The sequence below is a fragment of the Zeus faber genome, assembly GCF_960531495.2.
Source record: "Zeus faber genome assembly, chromosome: 20".
In the NCBI taxonomy this organism is placed as follows: domain Eukaryota; kingdom Metazoa; phylum Chordata; class Actinopteri; order Zeiformes; family Zeidae; genus Zeus; species Zeus faber.
Genome location: NC_137207.1, coordinates 26,865,596 through 26,887,715, shown reverse-complemented (window position 1 = coordinate 26,887,715; position 22,120 = coordinate 26,865,596). Strand labels below are relative to the sequence as shown.

Below are 22,120 nucleotides of genomic sequence, written 5' to 3'. Positions count from 1 at the left end.
CCTCTCTCCTCCTCTCTCCTCTCTCCTCTCTCCTCCTCTCTCCTCTCTCCTCCTCTCTCCTCTCTCCTCTCTCCCTCCTCTCTCCTCCTCTCTCCTCTCTCTCCTCCTCTCTCCTCTCTCTCCTCCTCTCCTCTCCTCTCCTCCTCTCCTCCTCTCTCCTCTCTCCTCCTCTCTCCTCCTCTCTCCTCTCTCCTCCTCTCTCCTCCTCTCTCTCCTCTCTCCTCCTCTCTCCTCCTCTCTCCTCCTCTCTCCTCCTCTCTCTCCTCCTCTCTCCTCCTCTCTCCTCCTCTCTCCTCCTCTCTCCTCTCTCCTCCTCTCTCCTCTCTCTCCTCCTCTCCTCTCTCTCCTCCTCTCTCCTCTCTCTCCTCTCTCCTCCTCTCTCCTCTCTCCTCTCTCCTCCTCTCTCCTCTCTCCTCCTCTCTCCTCTCTCCTCTCTCCTCCTCTCTCCTCCTCTCTCCTCTCTCTCCTCCTCTCTCCTCTCTCTCCTCCTCTCTCCTCTCTCCTCCTCTCTCCTCTCTCTCCTCCTCTCTCCTCTCTCTCCTCCTCTCTCCTCTCTCCTCCTCTCTCCTCCTCTCTCCTCTCTCCTCTCTCCTCCTCTCTCCTCTCTCCTCCTCTCTCCTCTCTCCTCTCTCCTCCTCCTCTCTCCTCCTCTCTCCTCTCTCTCCTCCTCTCTCCTCTCTCTCCTCCTCTCCTCTCCTCTCCTCCTCTCCTCCTCTCTCCTCTCTCCTCCTCTCTCCTCCTCTCTCCTCCTCTCTCCTCTCTCCTCCTCTCTCCTCCTCTCTCCTCTCTCCTCCTCTCTCCTCCTCTCTCCTCCTCTCTCCTCCTCTCTCCTCCTCTCTCTCCTCCTCTCTCCTCCTCTCTCCTCCTCTCTCCTCCTCTCTCCTCCTCTCTCCTCTCTCCTCCTCTCTCCTCCTCTCTCCCCTCTCTCCTCCTCTCAGACAGTCGCGTCGGAGCCGCGACACGAGGAAGTTTCAACGGAACAAACGAGACGCGGCGACGCGACCCGCGCGCGGTGTGAACCGCCTCGTGGACTTTACCCCCCCCCCCCCCACCGACAGACAGTTTGTCTGCGCGCGGGAAAAGGTCCGTTCCTACCTGTCTCGCCGCGCGGCTCCATTCCTCACCTGTCTCACACACACACTGACCGCCGCGCGCGAGCCCAGCCGCGGGCGGCGCGCTCGCGCGGTCCCGCGAGCGCGCGTGGGGGGGGGGGCGTGTGTGTGTATGTGTGTGTGTGTATGTGTGTGTGTGTGTGTGTGTGTGTATGTGTGTGTGTGTGTGTTTGTATGTGTGTGTGTGTATGTGTGTGTGTGTGTGTATGTGTGTGTGTGTGTATGTGTGTGTGTGTGTGTATGTGTGTGTGTGTGTGTGTATGTGTGTGTGTGTGTGTATGTGTGTGTGTGTGTATGTGTGTGTGTGTATGTGTGTGTGTGTGTGTGTATGTGTGTGTGTGTGTATGTGTGTGTGTGTGTGTGTGTGTGTATGTGTGTGTGTGTGTGTGTGTATGTGTGTGTGTGTGTGTGTGTGTATGTGTGTATGTGTGTGTGTGTGTGTGTGTATGTGTGTGTGTGTGTGTATGTGTGTGTGTGTGTATGTGTGTGTGTGTATGTGTGTGTGTGTGTGTGTATGTGTGTGTGTGTGTATGTGTGTGTGTGTGTGTGTGTGTGTATGTGTGTGTGTGTGTGTGTGTATGTGTGTGTGTGTGTGTGTGTGTATGTGTGTGTGTGTGTGTGTGTGTGTGTGTGTGTATGTGTGTGTGTGTGTGTGTGTGTGTGTGTATGTGTGTGTTCAAATCTTTGAAATAAAAGTAAAAACATTTAAAATTAGTTTGAAAAAGTCACAATAAACATGAAGCAATAACAACCACGTGACCCCTGTAATATCACATCTTTACATATGTACACATGTATTAATACTTTGTGTGTATACGTATTTATTAATAGTTAATAAGTATACAGATGTATTCATATGAATACTTATGTAAAATATGTAGCATATTTATTAATGTGTATACATGTTAATAAATATGTACACATGTACATATGAATACATATGTATAATATTTCTAAATAATACAAATTAATATGTATCATGCTTAATATCTATACATATGAATTAATACATAGATATTTATTAATATGTATACACATTTATTAATATTTATCCATATGTATGTATTTATTTATATGTATACATATGTATTCATATGTGTACGTAGTAATTCATATGTATCCGTATTTATTCATATATACAATATTTAGCAGCAGACATACTGCATAGAATACATTTTATCTTGATTCCCCACAAAATAAAACCACGATTCTATATTTTGGGGACATTCTTTTCCTTCCAGTTCAGCTGGGAAAGGTTGGAGCAGTGAAACACTTCAAGGCACAAGATCCAGTTCAGTCCTGAAATATTCACCTTCATCCTCCAAACGTCGGCTCTGAAGGTTCCCACGACGTCGCTGACGCTGAGGAGGCGGCGGCGGCGGCGGCGGCGGCGGCAGGTCCATGCACCGTGCAGCACAGCTTCAGCAGCTTCAGCAGCTTCAGGAGCAGACACCTGCAGGTGGAGGTGGTGCTGGAGACAGGTGGGGGCTGGAGCTCATCACAGGGGACAAACCTCCACGTTTTACATTTCGCCCGTTTTGCTCCGTTTTCCCTGCGTCAAGTGGATTTAGCGAGAGACGATCCACGGCCTCTTCTGGGGGCGTGGTCCTTGTTCACCTGAGGTGCATCCTTGCAGGTATTCCATTCACCTGTCCTCGTTACTTTCACCTCCTGGGTTTGCAAATCCACCTTCTTACCTTGTCAATGTTGTGTTTTGAGTGGTTGTTTTGGTACATAGCTACAGCATGTATATGTAGGTACAGCATGTATATATAGGTACAGCATGTATATGTAGGTACAGCATGTATATATAGGTACAGCATGTATATGTAGGTACAGCATGTATATATAGGTACAGCATGTATATGTAGGTACAGCATGTACTGTCAATATAGGTTTCAGCATGTAGGTAGGTACAGTATGTACTGTGTATATATATATATAAAGGTACAGCATGTATATGGAGGTACAGCATGTACTGTCAATATAGGTTTCAGCATGTATATGTAGGTACAGTATGTACTGTGTATATATATATATAAAGGTACAGCATGTATATGGAGGTACAGCATGTACTGTCAATATAGGTTTCAGCATGTATATGTAGGTACAGTATGTACTGTGTATATATATATATAAAGGTACAGCATGTATATGGAGGTACAGCATGTACTGTCAATATAGGTTTCAGCATGTATATGTAGGTACAGTATGTACTGTGTATATATATATATATAAAGGTACAGCATGTATATGGAGGTACAGCATGTATATATAGACACGCGTGGCGGGCACTTGGCGAGCGGCCTGTTCACCCATCTGTCTTCCTGCTCCAACCAGCCACCTTGACCTGTCTGTCCTCCTGCTCCAACCAGCCACCCCTACCCGTCTGTCTTCCTGCTCCAACCGGCCACCTTCACCTGTCTTCCTCCTCAAACCAGCCACCTTCACCCGTCTGTCTTCCTGCTCCAACCAGCCACCTTCACCTGTCTGTCTTCCTGCTCCAACCGGCCACCTTCACCTGTCTTCCTCCTCAAACCAGCCACCTTCACCCGTCTGTCTTCCTGCTCCAACCAGCCACCTTCACCTGTCTGTCTTCCTGCTCCAACCGGCCACCTTCACCTGTCTGTCTTCCTGCTCCAACCAGCCACGTTGTGTCACATGTCAGTCGTTACACCCCCACCCTCATTAAAATAGTTGGTGAGCGTCCAAAGGCAGAAAGTCCGAGGGTGGGTGGGGGCGGGGGGTGGGGGGGCAGCTGTCGGCCGCACCGTGACGGAGGCGGTGGAAACATACTTGAATCCAGGCGACGTCCGTTCTCTGGCTCAGGCTCCACAGACACTGCAACACAAACAGAAGACCCCCCAAAATACAACGAGAGGGGGGGCTGCAACGGCGAGCAACAACCACTTTTAGAACTTTAATAACTTTTATAATTTGAATAACTTTAATAACTTTAATAACTTTAATAACTTTTAGAACTTTTAGAACTTTTATAATTTTAATAATTGTTATAACTTTTATAACTTGAATAACTTTTAGAACTTTAATAACTTCTATAATTGTAATAACTTTAATAACTTCTGTAACTTCTATAACTTTAATGACTTTGGTCAACATGTTTTACTGCTTGGTTCTGTGTTTTATTCATCCAGGACGACGCCTCCTCACGCTGCTGCTGTAGCACACATTCAATGTCAATGTTTGTATTGTTATGTAGTGTTTGTATTGTTATGTAGCGTTTGTATTGTTATGTAGCGTTTGTATTGTTATGTAGCGTTTGTATTGTTATGTAGCGTTTGTATTGTTATGTAGTGTTTGTATTGTTATGTAGCGTTTGTATTGTTATGTAGTGTTTGTATTGTTATGTAGTGTTTGTATTGTTATGTAGTGTTTGTATTGTTATGTAGTGTTTGTATTGTTATGTAGTGTTTGTATTGTTATGTAGTGTTTGTATTATGTAGTGTTTGTATTGTTATGTAGCGTTTGTATTGTTATGTAGTGTTTGTATTGTTATGTAGCGTTTGTATTGTTATGTAGTGTTTGTATTGTTATGTAGCGTTTGTATTTTTTATGTGTATGTGTATAGTTTTATGGGGGGGGATTAAAACTATTTCAAAATGTACAGTAGTTTGACAGGAAGTGAGAAGGGGGGGACGTTTAAAGGGCCGCATTTGGCCCCCGGGCCCCCAGTTGAATACACCCCACATAGAGGTAACACAGTTAATCTGGAGGAAAAAGAGCGCACACACACACACACACACACACACACCCTCATCTCTTGTTAAAGGTACATTTTGGATTTCTTGCTCCTCGCTGCATCAAAGGCTCCGTCATTATCTGGAGTGCTTCCACGAGAGGCCATTGTAACCTCCACCCTGCCGAGTCAGGCCCCCGGACTCGTCTCAATCAAGACGCGGCCGCCCCCGTCACCCCCGTCGCCCCCGTCACCTCCTTCGCCCCCTTCGCCGCCTCACGCTGCAATTAAGCGGTTGCTATGGCGACGCCTTTTATGTTTCCCATCAACATACGCGCCAATTTGTTCTTTGTTGGCACGGTGGCGCAGTGCATTGCACTGCTGCCTCACAGCAAGAAGGTCCTGGGTTCGATTCCCGCCTGGGGCGCTGTTGGCACCGTGCTCCGGTGGGTTATCTCCCAAACAGGAGCCTTTCTGTGTGGAGTTTGCATGTTCTCCCCGTGCTCACATGGGGTTTCCTCCACCTCACGTCAGTAAGGACCCCCACCAAAAACATGCCCCCATCATGGTGTGACCAGCGATGGACACTTATCACCTGGTCCCCGGGCGCGTCCACGTACGCTGCCCACTGCTCCTGGCTGTGCCCCCGGAGGAAGGACAAGCCAGGATGGTTCAAAAGCAGAGGAGCCATTTCACCGGCACCATCAAAGCATGTGTGTGTGTGTGTGTGTGTGCAAGCATGTGGTGTGATGAATAAAGACTATTTCTTTGTGCTGCAGGGTCCACGTGGCGGGAAGCGTTTCCGGGCGGAGAAGAGGTGGAGGTGAGGCTGGAGGAATGAAAAGGGAAGGTTGGGGGGCGGTGCGTCCGGCAGCCCGTCAAGGGTTAATCAGTGTTAACTGATTCATTGATTTGGGCTTAATCTTGCAGCGTCGATCATGGAGGCTCTTTGGGAACAAACTGATTCAGCCTCTGTTTGAGGGCCAGGTGTACATTTTTAAAATAAATAATAATAAAAGAACAACAACAATAATAATAATAAAAATAATTAAATAACAATAAAAAAATAATAATAACAAAATTCGTTTCCCTCAACCTGGAATAACCTTTGACCTTTGTGTCCTCTCCACGTTGTTCTGTTTTCCCCGTTTAAGGTCTTCGAGCTTCTCCAAATCAAAAATTAAAAAAATAAATAAATAAGGTTCTTGTGGGCGTGGTCGTTGCCAGAACCGCCGAGCGGGCGGCGGCGGCGGCTGTTTGGGAGATTTGGCGTCAAATCTCCTCGCGCTGCAGCGATAAGCCACCGCACGGCGGAAACACGATTCCCAGAAGTGTATTTATGAGCTGGCAGCGGCGTCAAGGTGTGAAAGGCTGACGCAGCCTCCGCGGCTCAAACAGGTGTTTTACTGATTAAAGCCCCGACGCTGCTCTGGAGTCGCCGCCCACGAGAGGCTTTTTGGACGGCGGCGTCAGGGAGCGCTGGGGAACGAGCGTGGAGATTTGAAGGGAGAGCAGGGTGAATTACAGTATGTTTACCTTTTTATTGAATTGTCGCCGTTCGGACGCAGCCGAAGGCCACGGGACGCTCTTCACATCAGGGAAAGTTCAAACAAAGGCTTGAAGTAAAAACTTTTTTTTGAAATGGGGTTAAAAAACGTTTTTTTTAACCCCATTTCATGATTATTTTTTTACCCGCCTCTGGATTCCTTGGAGGCTCATGAGCGCAGCAAAGCTCCCACAAGGTTTCCTCGCGTACGTCAACGTACCTGGAGAAAACAACACGATTACGACTGCGACACGGGCCCCACTTCTCCACACCTCCGACCGACGCAGGAGGCAGGGTCGGGGCCAAACCCCCCTTTGATAAGCTCCGCCCGCGCCGCCCCCGGCCTGGAGCGCGTCCCCGACAACCCGCGGCCCCCCCCCCATCCGCGTCACAGCACGCAAAGAGGCCTACGTGGCGGCATCCCACAATGCATTGCACCAGGCCCAGAGCCACCGCCCCCAACAAAGAGAATTTTCGGTGCAAAAAAAAAAATCCTGACGCTGAGCGAGGACCCCGCTGCGGAACAAAGACGCCGTATATTTCCAAAGCAATGACTTCAGGCTCTGTGCTCCACCTCCTCCACCCACTCCCCCTCCCTCCCTCCAACCCATTACAAGGCGGAGAGATGTTTCATTTCAGATAAGGTGGAGAATAATTGTCGCTGGCGTCAGACACCGTCGGCGGAGATAATCTCAAACGGCAGCGACGGAGTCGGAGCCGTCGACGGGTGGCGGCGGCGGCGGCGTGGCCCCTCCCTCGGCCCCCGGCGACGCCCCTCGCGCTCTTCTGGTGACATTTCTGTGAACGTCCCAGGAAATGGGGAGGGTGGGGGGGTTGATTTAGCCCCCGTCGGCAAAATACAGCTGGGGGGGGGGGGGGGGGGGGCATGCATCCAAAACAAAATGGCCGATCAGAGCGCTCCCTTGGAGGCGGCGAGACGCAGGATTAGGGACAACGCACGTCGCAGTGGCCCCCGCCGGGGGGGGGGGGGGGGGGATCATTCACTCCACTGTGTCAACGTGGAAAGCGTTCATGTTGCTATGACGACGAGGCCTCATCAAAGTCCATTACAGACAAAGAAACAAAGATTGCGGTAAAAAAAAAAAAAAAAAAAAAAGATGTGGGCAGTGTCGGGGAACGCCTGCGTTCATGTCCGGTGCATCTGTCTCTCTCTCTCTCTCTGTCTCTCTGTCTGTCTCTCTCTCCATCTCTGTCTGTCTCTCTCTCCGTCTCTCTCTCTTGCAGCGGGGGTGCGTGGTTGGGGAGGTGGAGGATGGAGAGGTGGAGGATGGTGTGGGCTAAATGGTTTAAGGAAGAAAATCATCGCAGGGCAGTTAACTGTGTGTGTGTGTGTGTGCACGCTGTGGTTTTTGATTAGCCTAACCCTCAGCCTGGTTGGTGCACATGAGCTCCACCTGGAAAAACAAAAGTTATTCCTATGACGGTGATCTCTGAATAATAATCAGTGAATACCTAGGAGGGTGAATATTCGTACATTTTTGGAACAAGTCATTTCACCAACCCCCTCACGCAGAATGCTATAGATGCTGAAGTGGGAGGTGTGGATGCAGTAAATCAGCGGAAAAAGAGGCGGCCACGTCCCCACCCCCACCCCCACCACATCCATAAACGCTCTTTCAAAATCCTCCACCAACCTCCCTGGTGAGAGCACCCCCCCCCCCCCCCCCAGCGTGGAAGCCGCTTAAAACACGTTTTTCCTCAACCGATAGAATTTAAAGCTCAAAGGGCGACGAGCATCAACGAGGTCTTTTTCACCGCTAAAACGGGGCGAGGCACCGGGCTTTGAACCGGCCCTCCCACCTGGACTTCTCCACAATAACGAGGCCTACGTCTTAAATGATTTGCAGTTTGTACTCATTCACACTTGATGGTGGCACGGGGACAGCCCACGTTTATTTCCCACCTATTTTTTTATTCTAAGGGACTCCATTTAATACAAAGGCTCAAACGATTCTCCATAAGCGTCAACTCAAACTGCTCCTGTTTGAAATGAGCCTCGTGCTTGGTTCATACGTGTCACTAACTACTAATATCAACTGGGAGAAAAATAAATTCCCTCTCAAGTGGAAAAGAGCATTTCATGTTCCACTGCTGCATGATGATGGACGTCACCCCTGAACTCCTGTGGATGGAGTTTCTATCGTTACCAAAGAGCTGCGCTGCCCCCTAGCGGTGCAAGCATTTAACACATGACCGTGTTTCTCCTGGAATTTGAGAGATATTCCCTATTTTTTAACTATGAACTTGCATCTTAAAACAAGTGAATTGTTCATTGAACACGATACCAAATCCCCGGCTCGCAGCCATGAATGAAAAACTGAATTTCGCAAAAATAATATGGTACAGACATTTAAAGACAGAGCGTTGAATAAACTGCAAACGGCGTTCACGCCACACAACTTACAGGCTTTAGTTTATGACTAAAATCCTTCGTGCCGCAGCTGAATGTCCTTGTTCTTCTGTCAACATTTACAGTTTTTGTGACGCCTTGGGAAAATTTCCAAATTCCCGTCTCGGGGCTGAAGTTAAATTCCCCAAACTTTCGGCTGCTCAGCAGGACACGGCCCCTCCAGGGATTTCTTTGTCCTTATTCAGCTGAAAAAAAAAAAAAAAGAATAAAAATGCAGCTTCTGCAGCTTTTCCTGAGGATCAGCGGTGACAATAACACGCCTGTTCCAAGCTTTTGACATTGTTAAAGTCTTTATTTGTGAGACTTATTCCCACTAGATATTAAAAACCATCCATCTGCATGCACGACTAAAGCCTTCTCTGCTGTTGTGCCTCTAGTTGTTCCCACAGTGAGTAAACAACCTTCAGTTTAAATTAAATCGATTGACAGCTTAATAGCTCTTGGAACAGCCTGGATAAATATGGAACGCCGTCTTTATTCATCATTATTCATTTAAATCATCACTTTGTTTTGTCATTTGACCCCTGTGCATGGAACTGCTGCTTTTCAGCGCTCAGTGAAACGATGCATTGAGAAAGGTATTTGAATTTTAGGTTGTTTACTCACCATCCATTCATGGTTCTCCTTCAAGGCAAAATGATTCAAATAAAAATGAAACTGACCCAGAGTCTCTGGACGCCAGCGAAGCCGACACAGGTGAAGTTAATCACATCAATTGTGAATGTAAAATAGCTTCATGAAACAGTTGTTGTTCTCTTTTTGGCTTATTCAATCGAAAAGAAGTAGAAAATAAGAATTTGTACAGTTTGTAAAAAAAATATATATATATGTATATGTGAAGAATGATGAAAAGAGCTAATCAATATGAAACAGTTATCATACATTCACATTACATCATTTTCTTCTGGTTGTTTATTTTTTGCTTCTTTGTGAATATATAGTTTTATTTTACACAGCCCTTTCACACCCTTCCACTGCCCCGCCCTGACACACAACCTCAAATCTCTTCAACCTGGACTCCCTCCTTTTTGAATATCAGTGGATTCCGCGGTGACTTGAGACAAACAGGAAGCGGATTTCAGCCAAGAAATCTAGCATCATTTTATTACTTTTTGTTGTTGTTGTTGTTGTTGTTTTTGGTCTCACAATTATCGTACAGCTTTTAGGACATGGCTAACGACTGGTGTTACAGGTGTTAATACAATGGACACGACCAGCTGCTCAGAATCGGCTCAAAAGGTCGACTTCTGTACCAAACCATGACCTTGTGCCAGGGCGGGGCGGGTCCAGAGCTTTCTCAAGATTCTGTCTGGAGCACAACGCCTTCAGAGTTAGTTCCTTTTTGTTGCTTGGAAAGGTTGTTTTGTTTCTGCAAGGACGATCAATGCAAGGGTCAGTGACAGCAGAGAAAACCACTGCTACACTTCTACATCTACCTCCCACCACACACACACACACACACACACACACACACACACACACACACACACACACACACACACACACACACACACACACACACACACACACACACACACACACACACACGGCGATTCAACGTGTCGATCATCACTGTTTTAAAAAGCTGATTTGAGACAGTTTGATCAATCAACTGGGAGGGGGTTGGGGTTTGGAGATGGACAGGGAGGGAGTTTAAGGAGAGAAGGAGTGAGGGACGTTCGGGAGGCTCCCTCTAGCTTATGGCTCAAAAGAAAAACATAAAGAAAAGAAAAGAAAGGACTAAAGAAAGAAGGTTCCTTTGATCAAAGGGGAATCAGATAATCTCATCTGGAATCTCAGTTTAAGTGCAGGGTGGCAGAGCGTCCTCCTCCCTCCTCCTCCTCCTCCTCCTCTTCTTCACCCTCCTCCTCCTCCTCCTCCTCCTCCTTTGGATTGCCGTCAGACACCGCCCTCTAAAAAGTGGGTGGAGGCTGGGTCTAGTTCCCGCCGCAGCACTGGCCGCCGCTGCGTCCCTGCGGCGCCGCCTCCTGCAGGTCCACCCCCGGCCGGCTCCGCCCGCCCCCCGTGCCGCCCGCCGCCTGAGGGTCGCTCTTGGGGAGTTTCTTGGCTACGGGGACACAGACAAGGGCGTCAGAACGTCAGTTATTGATATGATCACGTCTGCTGTCATCTGCGGACGGGGGGGGGGGCGGCTCTGCTGGTTTGGGAAAGCCAAACGCCTGGACAAACCTCCTCATTTTTAAAATGTTATTTATTTTTTACTATTTTAGATTTTACATTCTTCAAGGTAGCCATCCTTTGCCTTGACAACAGCTTCGCACACAGTGTGGCTACTTTGGCGTATCTAAAATATAACATTTCACTGCATATACATATGAAAGTATATATATATGTATGTGACGAATAATCCTCTTGAATATAAAATCGACAAAAATTAGAATACATTTTTTTTAAATTAAATTTAAAAAAATGTTCCACTTTTTTGGTTACTACATAATTCCATATGTGTTAATTCATAGTTTTGACATCTCCACTATTATTCCACAATGTTGAAAAGAGTGAAAATCAAGAAAAGCCTTTGAATGAGTAGGTGTGTCCAAGCTTCTGACTGGTACTGTACGTCTTTACAGTACTTAGTTTGACACTTGCCACAAGTACCTTTTGTAAATAATGTCGATGAGCAGACGCAGTAACGCCACCGTTTTAGAAAGTTTTACTGTCAAAAAACCCCCCCCCAAAAAAACAACTCCCTCTGATTTGCACCGCACGCCGGGAGCAGCTTTTAAGCCGACCACATTCCATTTAGCGTCAAATCAGCTTCCTGTTGCTCATCAGGGGGCGGATGCAAGAATGTTCCATGAGGAGAGCATCCTGGCATCTACTGCTTCCTGACACAACAAGTCACAGAGCGGAGCTGGCCTCCTGCAAGCACCCCATCCACAACGTAGAAAAACAAGTATAATAACAATAATCATCATCATCATCATCATCATCATGCTACGGCTTTATATTTTCCCCCATAATTGCACTAATGCTGCGCCTGTAAACCCTTCATGGAATTACCACCACGACCCGAAAACTGTCAGTGATGAGCATTCTTTGTTTTGTTAAGAATGCTGCATCCTTGTATTTTCCGTGCAAACAGAAAACCAAATGAACGCACGTGAAGCTCTTACCGATAGCCATGAAGGTTTCGTTTACGTTCATGGCCGTCTTGGCCGAGGTCTCCATGAAGAGTAGACTGTTGTCGTCAGCGTACGCCTGCGCCTCCTGCGGGAAACGTTTCACCATTTTAATTCTTAAATAAACCATAACCAATATAAAACAAAATAACCGGAATAAATGGTTTGGAAAGATTGCATTGCAGAAATAAATTCCTTCTTTTTGGTAATGCATATTAGATGACCCAAATTGTGACTATACAGAGCAGATGTTTATGATTATTATTTTTTTTTAATCAATAACGCACATTATTTGCACTTGGAGTCAGCACCCAGGAAGTATTGATAAGGGAAATAGCCGCCCTATTGTTTTCCTTATCGACAAAAACACTTCCCGGAGTCTCACTGAGCCAGGCCAGCGACTCCAGGGAGCGGCGCCGTGAGGAGGAGGGGCAGTCGTCCAGAATCAACACCACAGCGTTTCATACGGCGTTTCCTCCATCTACAGAGGAGCTCCCCAAAGTTATTCTGTGCCAGCGACATTTCAGCCGCTCTCAAGCCCCCAACGGACCGTTCAGGCAACACAGCCGACGACGCATTTGGGAAAACTGGGCCGAGGTGAACAGTGAAAGTTGCGGAGCTCCTGGGCGTTTCCATTCCGACCTCCATTCCTCGCCGCCTCGCTCCCGGAGGCGGCGCACACCGGTGGACAACGCGCAGCGACCCTTTGCAGATCGTCGGGGTCCATTGCATCGCGCGACGCCACCGCCAGCGTACCTGCAGCTCCACCGCTCTCTTGTTGCTGATGTCGGCCTTGTTTCCCGCCAGGGCGATCACGATGTTGGGGCTGGCTTGTCTCTGCAGCTCCTTCACCCAGTTCTTTGCCCGTGTGAAGGTGTCCTGACGAGACAAACACGTTCCTCCTCATTTATGACTGTCGGTAGGACCACCTGCTGAGCGCCGCACTATGAAGCACCGTAGCACGACGCTGCAGCTTCTCACTGCGTTACATGCATTCCAATGGGGCAAAGGTAAAAAAAACGCCAATAAACTTCTGATCAACTTTTCGGGAAAGGGCATCACACTAGTGTCCGACGGTGTTTAAATAGTTTACCGATAACAAATGTTGGCAAACCGTGCATTTATCAGCTTGTTTCCTGGACTGCTGCGTTAACGCGAGGGACTAGAAACAGGAAGTTGCATCGCTTTCCACTCTCAGTCTGCGGTAGCAACTCTTGCAGGGTGCCACCGCTACACTCTGGATGAACTAAATGCACTAAAATAAAATAATATAATATGATGTAAGAAAACATAGACAAGTGACTAACGCGAGCTTCCCGTTTTCAAAAAGGAGATTAAACTTTTTTTTGAGGCTTAATCGTTTTCCTCGCTCCACAGCACCGAGCAGTGAAAATGATGTTTTAATGACAAGGCTTATTGTAGTTTCTGATAGCACCCACACAAACCCAGTCAGCGGTCACGTACTTTAATAAAAACATGAAAATAAACAGAGCTCAGCTCAGACTTACTGCGTTGGTGATGTCGTAGACCACTATGGCCGCCTGGGCTCCTCTGTAGTACATGGGTGCCAGACTGTGGTAGCGCTCCTGTCCAGCTGTGTCCCAGATCTCAAACTTGACGGTGGTGTCGTCCAGGCAGACGGTTTGGGTGAGGAAGGCAGCTGGGGGGGGGGGGGGGGGTTTAGCAGGTTATCGGACCAGATTATCACAATATCATGATATAGTGAAATGTCATATTTTCCTGCTCTTAAGAGCTGCATTACAGCAAAGTAATGTCCTCTAAATAATGAACTTCATAAATGGTTTAACTGCTAGATAACAATATTCACATAACTTATTATTGTTTTTCAAATATATCTTGTGTATAAATATCTTATGAAAGGACAAATAGACGTCTGTCAAATATTGTCAAATTATCAAGAGATGGTCGTAAAAAATTCCTGGGTGTTTGATTTTGTCAATATGGCCCAGCCCTAGACGTACAGTATATATGAAAAGAACAACAAACAAAAAAAAGGTAACTGCACCCCATGGAACACCCACCGAGGGAGGTTCATTATGTAACAAACGCCACAGAGTTTCAGAGCTGCTGTAGTAAAACTGAGAAGCTCATATGAAGGCGAGCCCTGTTCAGACCTGGAAACTTAAATAAATCCAGATTGTGTCTACGTCCATCTCAGACGGAACAGGAAGAGAACAGTTCTTGGAACATTGACTAACAATGGCTCCAATTCTTTGCATCTTTACATGTGCGTCTGGCGATACAGCTCAAGAAGAGGACGATGATATCAGCGTGCAAATGAGCAGCACATCAGCTCGTGCAGAGTGTCAGACGCTCCTTCAGTGTGTGTTCAGACTGAAACACAAATGCCTTCCTCACAAACCTCCTCACACTTGGATTTGGAGCTGAACAAAGTCAAAGTCAAAGTGTTGCACTGGTCAAATGCATAGTAAACCAGGCTCGTTCGGAACATTTAAATTCTTGAGACATGGCGAACAACAACGACGCAGTAGGCCGAAATAAATATTGAATGATTAAAAGAGTCACAAATGAGAACAGCAAAAATAAGACGTAACAGTGAACCACTAGCAGCAATTTCGGAGACTGCTAAGACAGGGAATATGAACAATAAGAATAGAGTATTATAATAACATAAATATAAAGTGTAGCAGTGCCAATGGATATGTACATTAAATTGTGGTGCTGTACATTGAAGGTCCATAGGAAGCCGCTCGAAGCACTTCATGGTGATGGAGGTCGGTGCTTCAGGGCGGTCATCATTCAGCCCGGTGACGGATGGTTTCTTTGGTGCGGGGACAATGGTGGTCTGTTTGAAGCAGGTGGAGATGGCAGACTGGTTCAGGGTTGAACATAGAGGTGAATACCGCCGCTAACTGGTCGGCGCACGCTCCGAATACATGGCCTGGAATGCCATCTGGCCCTGGTGACTTCCGAGGGTTTACTCTTTTAAAAGCTCCCCTCACGTCAGCAGGAGTTAGGGACAGAGCGTGGTTGTCCTGGTTCTCAGATAGCCTCACAGAAGGGATGGTGTCGCTCGCCTCAAACCGTGCGTAGAAGGCGTTGAGCTCATCAGGAAGAGAGGCGACGGGCTGGGCATCGCCGCTACTTCTCCCTTTGCAGTCAGTGATGGAACGCAGGCCACACCACATGCATCTGGGGTCTCCAACTTGCAGGCCAACTAGTCCTTGAAGGCTCTTTTGGCATCTCTCTCTCTAGCTTTCCGTAGGTCCTATTTGGACATCCAAGGCCTCCAGGTGCCCAGAGCTATAGGGAGAAGACCGTGGTCAGCTTAGCACCGACGTCACCAATAATCCAGAGCTTTTGGATGGGGAAAGTCCTAACATTGACTTTCGTGGTGACATCATCAATGCACTTGGAGATGTAGGCTGAGACAGAAGCTCCACTCCGGACAACGTCCGGATAATCAGGTCTGGACATTGTCCGGAGTTGCCCTTTTACACATGTAGCTTGCAACCGGAGACTGTCCGTGTCAGACACGTTTACACCTCCTGGAAATAATCTGTTTGGTTTAGACGAGGGGCAGAGCTTGGGTAGAGCGTGCAGAAGGCAGGATGTGAAGCAATGACGCGGCAGAGTTTTACAGCACACCCAAGATGGCGGACGAGGCTACCGACTTATCTTTTTTTGGGTTGATACTCCTCCATGTGTTTGGACGTATCTGTAATGTAAACGAAAGAGTGGAAAGGAATACAAAGGAAAGCAGAAAGGAGTGCACAGCATCTATGCTCTGTGCACAGAGATCAGCACAAAGGTAAATAACTGATAGTGATGTCATCAACACACGAAACGCCCACTCACTCGCTGTGAATTCTCCTGCGCTGTTCACACATACCGCTCAATTGCACAATAGGCAGACTTTGTACTCGGGTGCTGGCTGGGTAAAGTCCAGGTTATGTCCTGTACAACTGATTTGGACATTTGCGTTCACACCTACAGTTCCTCCGGATAATGTCTGGATCATTTCAGGGTTGCATTGCATGTGTGAAAGCAGCTACTCTGTGGACTCATCAATGTCCCCATCAGCTGCAACACAGAACATCTGCCAGAAGAACTGTTTTTGTCGTTTTAGACATTGTCTGTAAGATGGGAGGAGAAGAATGGAGATCCATGACCGGGGGAGGGGTTTATAGCTGTCCCGTAGTTGAGAACAATGGTCAAGAGTCTGATCACCACGGGTAGGAAAGTTAATGTGCTGGTGATAGGCAAAACGTTCCTAATATTAGCCTTTTTGAAGTCGCCAATAATAGATAGAAGCTGCTTCAGGGTAAGTGTGCTATAGTCCATTAAAGACTCCGTAAAGGTCCTCTATCGCACATTTTATCCACCTGCGGGCTTATGCAGACTGCTGTGATTATAGTGGATCTGAATTCCAGAGGAAGGTAGAATGGACAGACTTTTATAGTTGAGGGCTCCAGGTCTGGTGAGCAGTGTGTTGTAAGTACTGCTTCATCCGAACCCCAGCGGGAGTTAACCATAATACAGAACCCACAGAACCCCCTTTGTAGTTCTGTCCTGCCGGTAGATGGAAAATCCAGCCTGCGTAGTGGCCGAGTCAGGTGCCGTAGGATCCAGCCAGGTCTCAGTAAACGCCAGCACGCAGCGGTTGGCAATCTCCCGCTGGAAGTTAATCCGTGCGTGTCGTCCGTCCATTTCATTGTCCAGGGATTGAACATTTGCCAGTAAAGGCGAATTATAGTATCTTGTCCGAGATCTGCAAAGGATACCGGCACGTTTGACTCCTTTCCTCTGGTAAGTTGAGAAAAAAGGGTAACGTGACGAACAAATTTCCAAAAGTGCTTGTCGATCGTACTGTGCAGTTTGTACAAAAATAAAAACAATGCGAATAATAATAAACTAAAAACTATGTGACATTTAAGCTACATATTTGTTTTCATGAAAATAATTGTGATTCATGAATTAATTACATGATGGAAATGGAAAATTAAGTGGCTAAAACCAAATGCTCATTTTTCATTAGGGTGGGTCTGACTTGGTTTGACTCATCAGTCCTGGTGATCAAATGAGTGTCAAATTTGGATGAATCTCGACATGAGGAAAGTCATCTGCATTCCTACTAAAAGACAACAAAAGAGAAAGGTCAAATTACATTTACATTACATTTAGTCATTTAGCAGACGCTTTTATCCAAAGCGACTTACAATTGTTCAATCACCGACAGACGCAGACGTTAAGTGTCTTGCTCAAGGACACTACAGCATGCTAGCAGGAGGAGCCTGGGATCCAACCAGCAACCTTTAGATTACTAGACAACCGGCTCTACCGCCTGAGCTACCATCCCCCAAATTATTGCCCTGCCCCATTTCACAGCCGTGGTCAAAACCAATATCCAACACACAAGAGCGGTGAAGACAGTCGTGCAAACCGGTGTCCGACCTCTCAGGACCCATTCTTTACTGAAAATTGTTTTTTCAGTAAAGAAAAATAATAAAATACAGCGAAACCAGGACCCACCGAGGTTCACGGAGCCCCATTCACTGGACACGTACCTCCGATGGTGCTCTCCTGGTACTCGTGGAACTGGCCCTTGACGAAGCGCAGGACCAGGCTGGACTTGCCCACCGCCGACTCCCCGAGCAAAACCAACTTGAACTGGCAGATCTTACTGGCTGCCGCGGAGCCGTTAGGCCGCATCGCTCCTCCACCGCGCCCTGCCATTGACAGAGGTACAAGCTGGTCCAGATGACGGGGGCCCTGAGTCGTAGGAGGAGGAGGAGGAGGTGGAGGTGCTGGTGGTGGTAGTGGTGGCGGGACCTCTGGGTGTCACAGCAGATCAGATCCCCGGTGCACAGGGAACTCTTTACTGGGATGGGGCACGAGGGAGCGCCCTAATCTGCAAAAACAAGCGACATAGGAATTCAGTAAGAGAAAGCCCAAATGACTGCGAGACGGGGAAAGCCAGTGGAGCCGTCATAACTATCACGTAACCGTCTGATAGCAATCATTTGAGCAGGATCCCGATGCATGATCAGCGCATTCCAAAACCATTTGTTTCCATTCATATGTCAGGGGCATTTTGAAACCAATGTTAGGAATGTCACAACGACAACGTTCTTAAGGTGAGTTTTCCTGACTTGGGTCGAGGGAAATTAACTGTCCACGCCATTTAATTTTACGTTACAACATTAGAAAGTTATTACTAAGTTATTACCATATCCCAGGTCTCAGCTACTACGTTATTAGGACGTTATTATTATATCACTACAACATACACGGTCCAAGCTATTACGAAGTTCAAGTAATAGTTCAACTTCAATATTATTACATTTCCACTCAGAATATCGCGCACTTTAGGAACAGGAAGCGCTGATAAAACCACACAAATAATAAAACGCTGAATAGAAGAAGTGACACAATAACACCGCGAACAAAGTTGAACTTGTTTGCCTTCGACCGGAGCGGAGAGCCCGGCGGTGTTTACCCCACCGGGCTCGTCTCCAGTCTCAGCCCGAACCCACCGGGGCGACCGGGACGCGCGGTGAGAAGCACGAAAAGCGAACGGAAAGGAGGCCAGCGGGCGGTCGTCTTTACCGTCGGCCCGGTAACAGCGTGTTCACAGCCGCTCGGATCCCCGCTCACGGCGACTTGTCGCCCCCGTCAACACTGCGAGTTTTAGCAAATCATGCTAATCGCGCTAGCTGCTACTTCCGCGTTGTGTCACCAAAACACTTCCGGGATTCGCCCGTCACGCGACGCAACGTCGGAGCCAATCATTTCGTTCCAATTGAATTCTTGTATTATTATTATTATTATTATTATTGTTGTTATTATTATTATTATTATTATTATTATTATTATTATTATTATTATTATTATTATTATTATTGTTGTTATTGTTATTATTATTATTATTATTATTATTATTATTATTATTATTATTATTGTTGTTATTGTTATTATTATTATTATTATTGTTGTTATTATTATTATTATTATTACTATTGTTGTTGTTATTGTTATTATTATTATTATTATTATTGTTATTGTTATTATTATTATTATTATTATTATTGTTATTATTGTTATTATTATTATTATTATTATTATTGTTATTGTTATTATTATTATTATTATTATTATTATTATTATTATATACAGTAGCTGGGTCATAATTGTTATTTGTCATTGATCTTGATATGCTTATAGTAAGAAATTGGCACAATTATTATTATTGTGATTATTATGATTAACAATAATAATAATGATAATAATAATAATAATAATAATAATAATAATAATAATAATAATAATAATAATTTTGATTATTATTATTTATTTATTTTTATTAATTAATGATGTGATCATTGATTGATTATGATTAATCATCATAATCAATCAATAATAATCATTATCAAATAATAAAAAAAATTAATATTAACAATAATAATAATAATCATGATCATCATCCGTTTTGTTTTGTCTTCTTCTTGCCTGTGTATCCAGTTTACCCACAAGGTGGCGCAACATGAAAGGAAGAAAAGAATATGATCCCCATCAGCCACGTGACGAGGGCCAGCCTTGGTGATCTGGAGGCCCCGGGCAGGACCACCGTGAGGCCCCTCACCGCCTCGCTGAATGCAAGCGAAAGGGAACTATCTGTCTAGAGCAACTATCCATCTTGAGCAACTATCCATCTAGAGCAACTATCTATCCAGAGCAACTATCCATCTAGTGTAACTATCCATCGAGAGCAACTATCCATCTAGAGCAACTATCCATCTAGAGCAACTATCTATCCAGAGCAACTATCCATCTAGTGTAACTATCCATCGAGAGCAACTATCCATCTCGAGCAGCTATCCATCTAGAGCAACTATCCATCTAGAGCAACTATCTATCCAGAGCAACTATCTATTTAGTGTAACTATCCATCTCGAGCAAATATCCATCTCGAGCAACTATCTATCCAGAGCTACTGTCTATCCAGAGCAACGATCTATCAAGAGCAACTATCTATCCAGAGCTACTGTCTATCCAGAGCAACTATCTATCTAGAGCAACTATCTATCCAGAGCAACTATCTATCAAGTGTAACTATCCATCTAGAGCAACTATCCATCTGGAGCTCCTCTCCTTGAGCAGGGATGAATGAGAATTCAAACTGAACCATTCAAACACTTCTCACTCAGTTAGAAGAACACAAGTGAGAATATCAAATATTATATAGTTTTTATATATATATAAATATATTTTAATATATTATAAATATAGTAAATACTTCTAAATTCTATATCAAACGAAGGAGCACATTCAGAACCGGACCACGACAACACAACATGTTACAGTGCTGCAGCAACACCTTTATTACAATACATTTATAACAATACATTTATAACAATACATTTATTACAATACATTTATAACAATACATTTATTACAATACATTTATAACAATACATTTATAACAATACATTTATTACAATACATTTATAACAATACATTTATAACAATACATTTATTACAATACATTTATAACAATACATTTATTACGATACATCATAATAAATTTATTATTATAATACATTTATTATAATACATTTATTATGACAGTTATTATGATTATTGGTCTTATAGGAAAGTGAAAACAATTCACAGAAACTTTTAAAAAGTCAAACTAATTGACATCTTCAACGCGTTGAGCAGTGACTGCACCGTGATGACACCTTTAACCTTCAGTGTCCTCCCCCGACCCCACCCTCACCTCCCCCACCCTCCCCCGCTGCCCCCCTGCCACCGTACCCTCCACAGCCATTTCTCTTATCAGGCCTCGGTGCAGGCAGCCTCGGGGTCAAACTTTGGGCCGGTGTCGCCGAGCCGCTCTGGGTGTCTGGTGACGCCGCCGCCGCCATTGCGCCGCTCCCCTCCCCCGGCTCCACCTAAATTGCCCCCAGCACCTCGGCCGCCCCCCACCCACGGCCTATCGCATGGCAGAGGGCAATTTGGAAAAGTGGCCGGAGCCCGGCGGCTCCGAGCGCCGAACATAAGCCGCTGAGCGACGCGACCGGATGCTACAGAGCAGCACGAGCCACGCCCGATGAGAGATGAAAGGTGCAGCGGGTGTGGGCGGCAGGTGCAGTTGGCTGCAGGAACGCGTCGCTCCCCAGGGGCTCGTTGTTCCCATGGAGATGTTTTTTTTACTGTTTGGAAACAGGTGAAGAACTACTCCCAGCACCGCCCACCATCAACTACTCCCAGCACCGCCCACCATCAACTACTCCCAGCACCGTCCACCATCAACTACTCCCAGCACCGTCCACCATCAACTACTCCCAGCACCGTCCACCACTAACTACTCCCAGCACTGTCCACCATCAACTACTCCCAGCACCGTCCACCATCAACTACTCCCAGCACCGTCCACCATCAACTACTCCCAGCACCGTCCACCATCAACTACTCCCAGCACCGCCCACCATCAACTACTCCCAGCACCGTCCACCATCAACTACTCCCAGCACCGTCCACCATCAACTACTCCCAGCACCGTCCACCATCAACTACTCCCAGCACCGTCCACCACCAACTACTCCCAGCACCGTCCACCATCAACTACTCCCAGCACCGCCCACCATCAACTACTCCCAGCACCGTCCACCACCAACTACTCCCAGCACCGTCCCCCATCAACTACTCCCAGCACCGCCCACCATCAACTACTCCCAGCACCGTCCACCACCAACTACTCCCAGCACCGTCCACCACAAACTACTCCCAGCACCGTCCACCATCAACTACTCCCAGCACCGTCCACCACAAACTACTCCCAGCACCGTCCACCACAAACTACTCCCAGCACCGTCCACCATCAACTACTCCCAGCACCGTCCACCATCAACTACTCCCAGCACCGTCCACCATCAACTACTCCCAGCACCGTCCACCACAAACTACTCCCAGCACCGTCCACCACCAACTACTCCCAGCACCGTCCACCACAAACTACTCCCAGCACCGTCCACCATCAACTACTCCCAGCACCGTCCACCACAAACTACTCCCAGCACCGTCCACCACAAACTACTCCCAGCACCGTCCACCACAAACTACTCCCAGCACCGTCCACCACCAACTACTCCCAGCACCGTCCACCACCAACTACTCCCAGCACCGTCCACCACCAACTACTCCCAG

At 46.5% G+C, this 22,120-nt stretch overlaps 2 protein-coding genes across 2 annotated transcripts in view; both read right to left on the bottom strand.

Annotated features, from left to right (window-relative positions):
* LOC307245720 (zinc finger protein 385C-like) overlaps positions 1 to 1,130 on the bottom strand; it is an 87,931-nt gene extending 86,801 nt beyond the window's left edge. Inside the window, exon 1 of the mRNA XM_080021370.1 lies at positions 1,096 to 1,130. Coding sequence (XP_079877496.1) covers positions 1,096 to 1,117 — 22 coding nt within the window. The 5' untranslated portion in view covers positions 1,118 to 1,130. The remainder of the gene's footprint in view (positions 1 to 1,095) is intronic.
* Positions 1,131 to 9,862: 8,732 nt separating this feature from the next.
* On the bottom strand, positions 9,863 to 18,644 carry LOC307245719 (ras-related protein Rab-5C-like). Its single transcript, XM_080021369.1, has 6 exons — positions 18,521 to 18,644; positions 17,479 to 17,822; positions 13,438 to 13,589; positions 12,686 to 12,808; positions 11,924 to 12,017; positions 9,863 to 10,854 (listed from the first exon to the last, which is right to left on the bottom strand). Exons 2-6 carry the CDS (start codon positions 17,645 to 17,647, stop codon positions 10,724 to 10,726), a joined length of 669 nt encoding a protein of 222 aa, XP_079877495.1. The 5' UTR covers positions 17,648 to 17,822; positions 18,521 to 18,644; the 3' UTR covers positions 9,863 to 10,723.
* Between the last annotated feature and the right edge of the window lie 3,476 nt (positions 18,645 to 22,120).

Excerpts from the sequence above, each read along its gene's own strand:
- LOC307245719 (XM_080021369.1), bottom strand. The coding sequence starts at position 17,647 with ATGGCAGGGCGCGGTGGAGGAGCGATGCGGCCTAACGGCTCCGCGGCA. Across the intron at positions 13,590-17,478 it reads CCAGGAGAGCACCATCGGAG|CTGCCTTCCTCACCCAAACC; the intron begins GTACGTGTCCAG and ends CCCCCCCCCCAG. Across the intron at positions 12,018-12,685 it reads AGAGAGCGGTGGAGCTGCAG|GAGGCGCAGGCGTACGCTGA; the intron begins GTACGCTGGCGG and ends CGTTTCCCGCAG.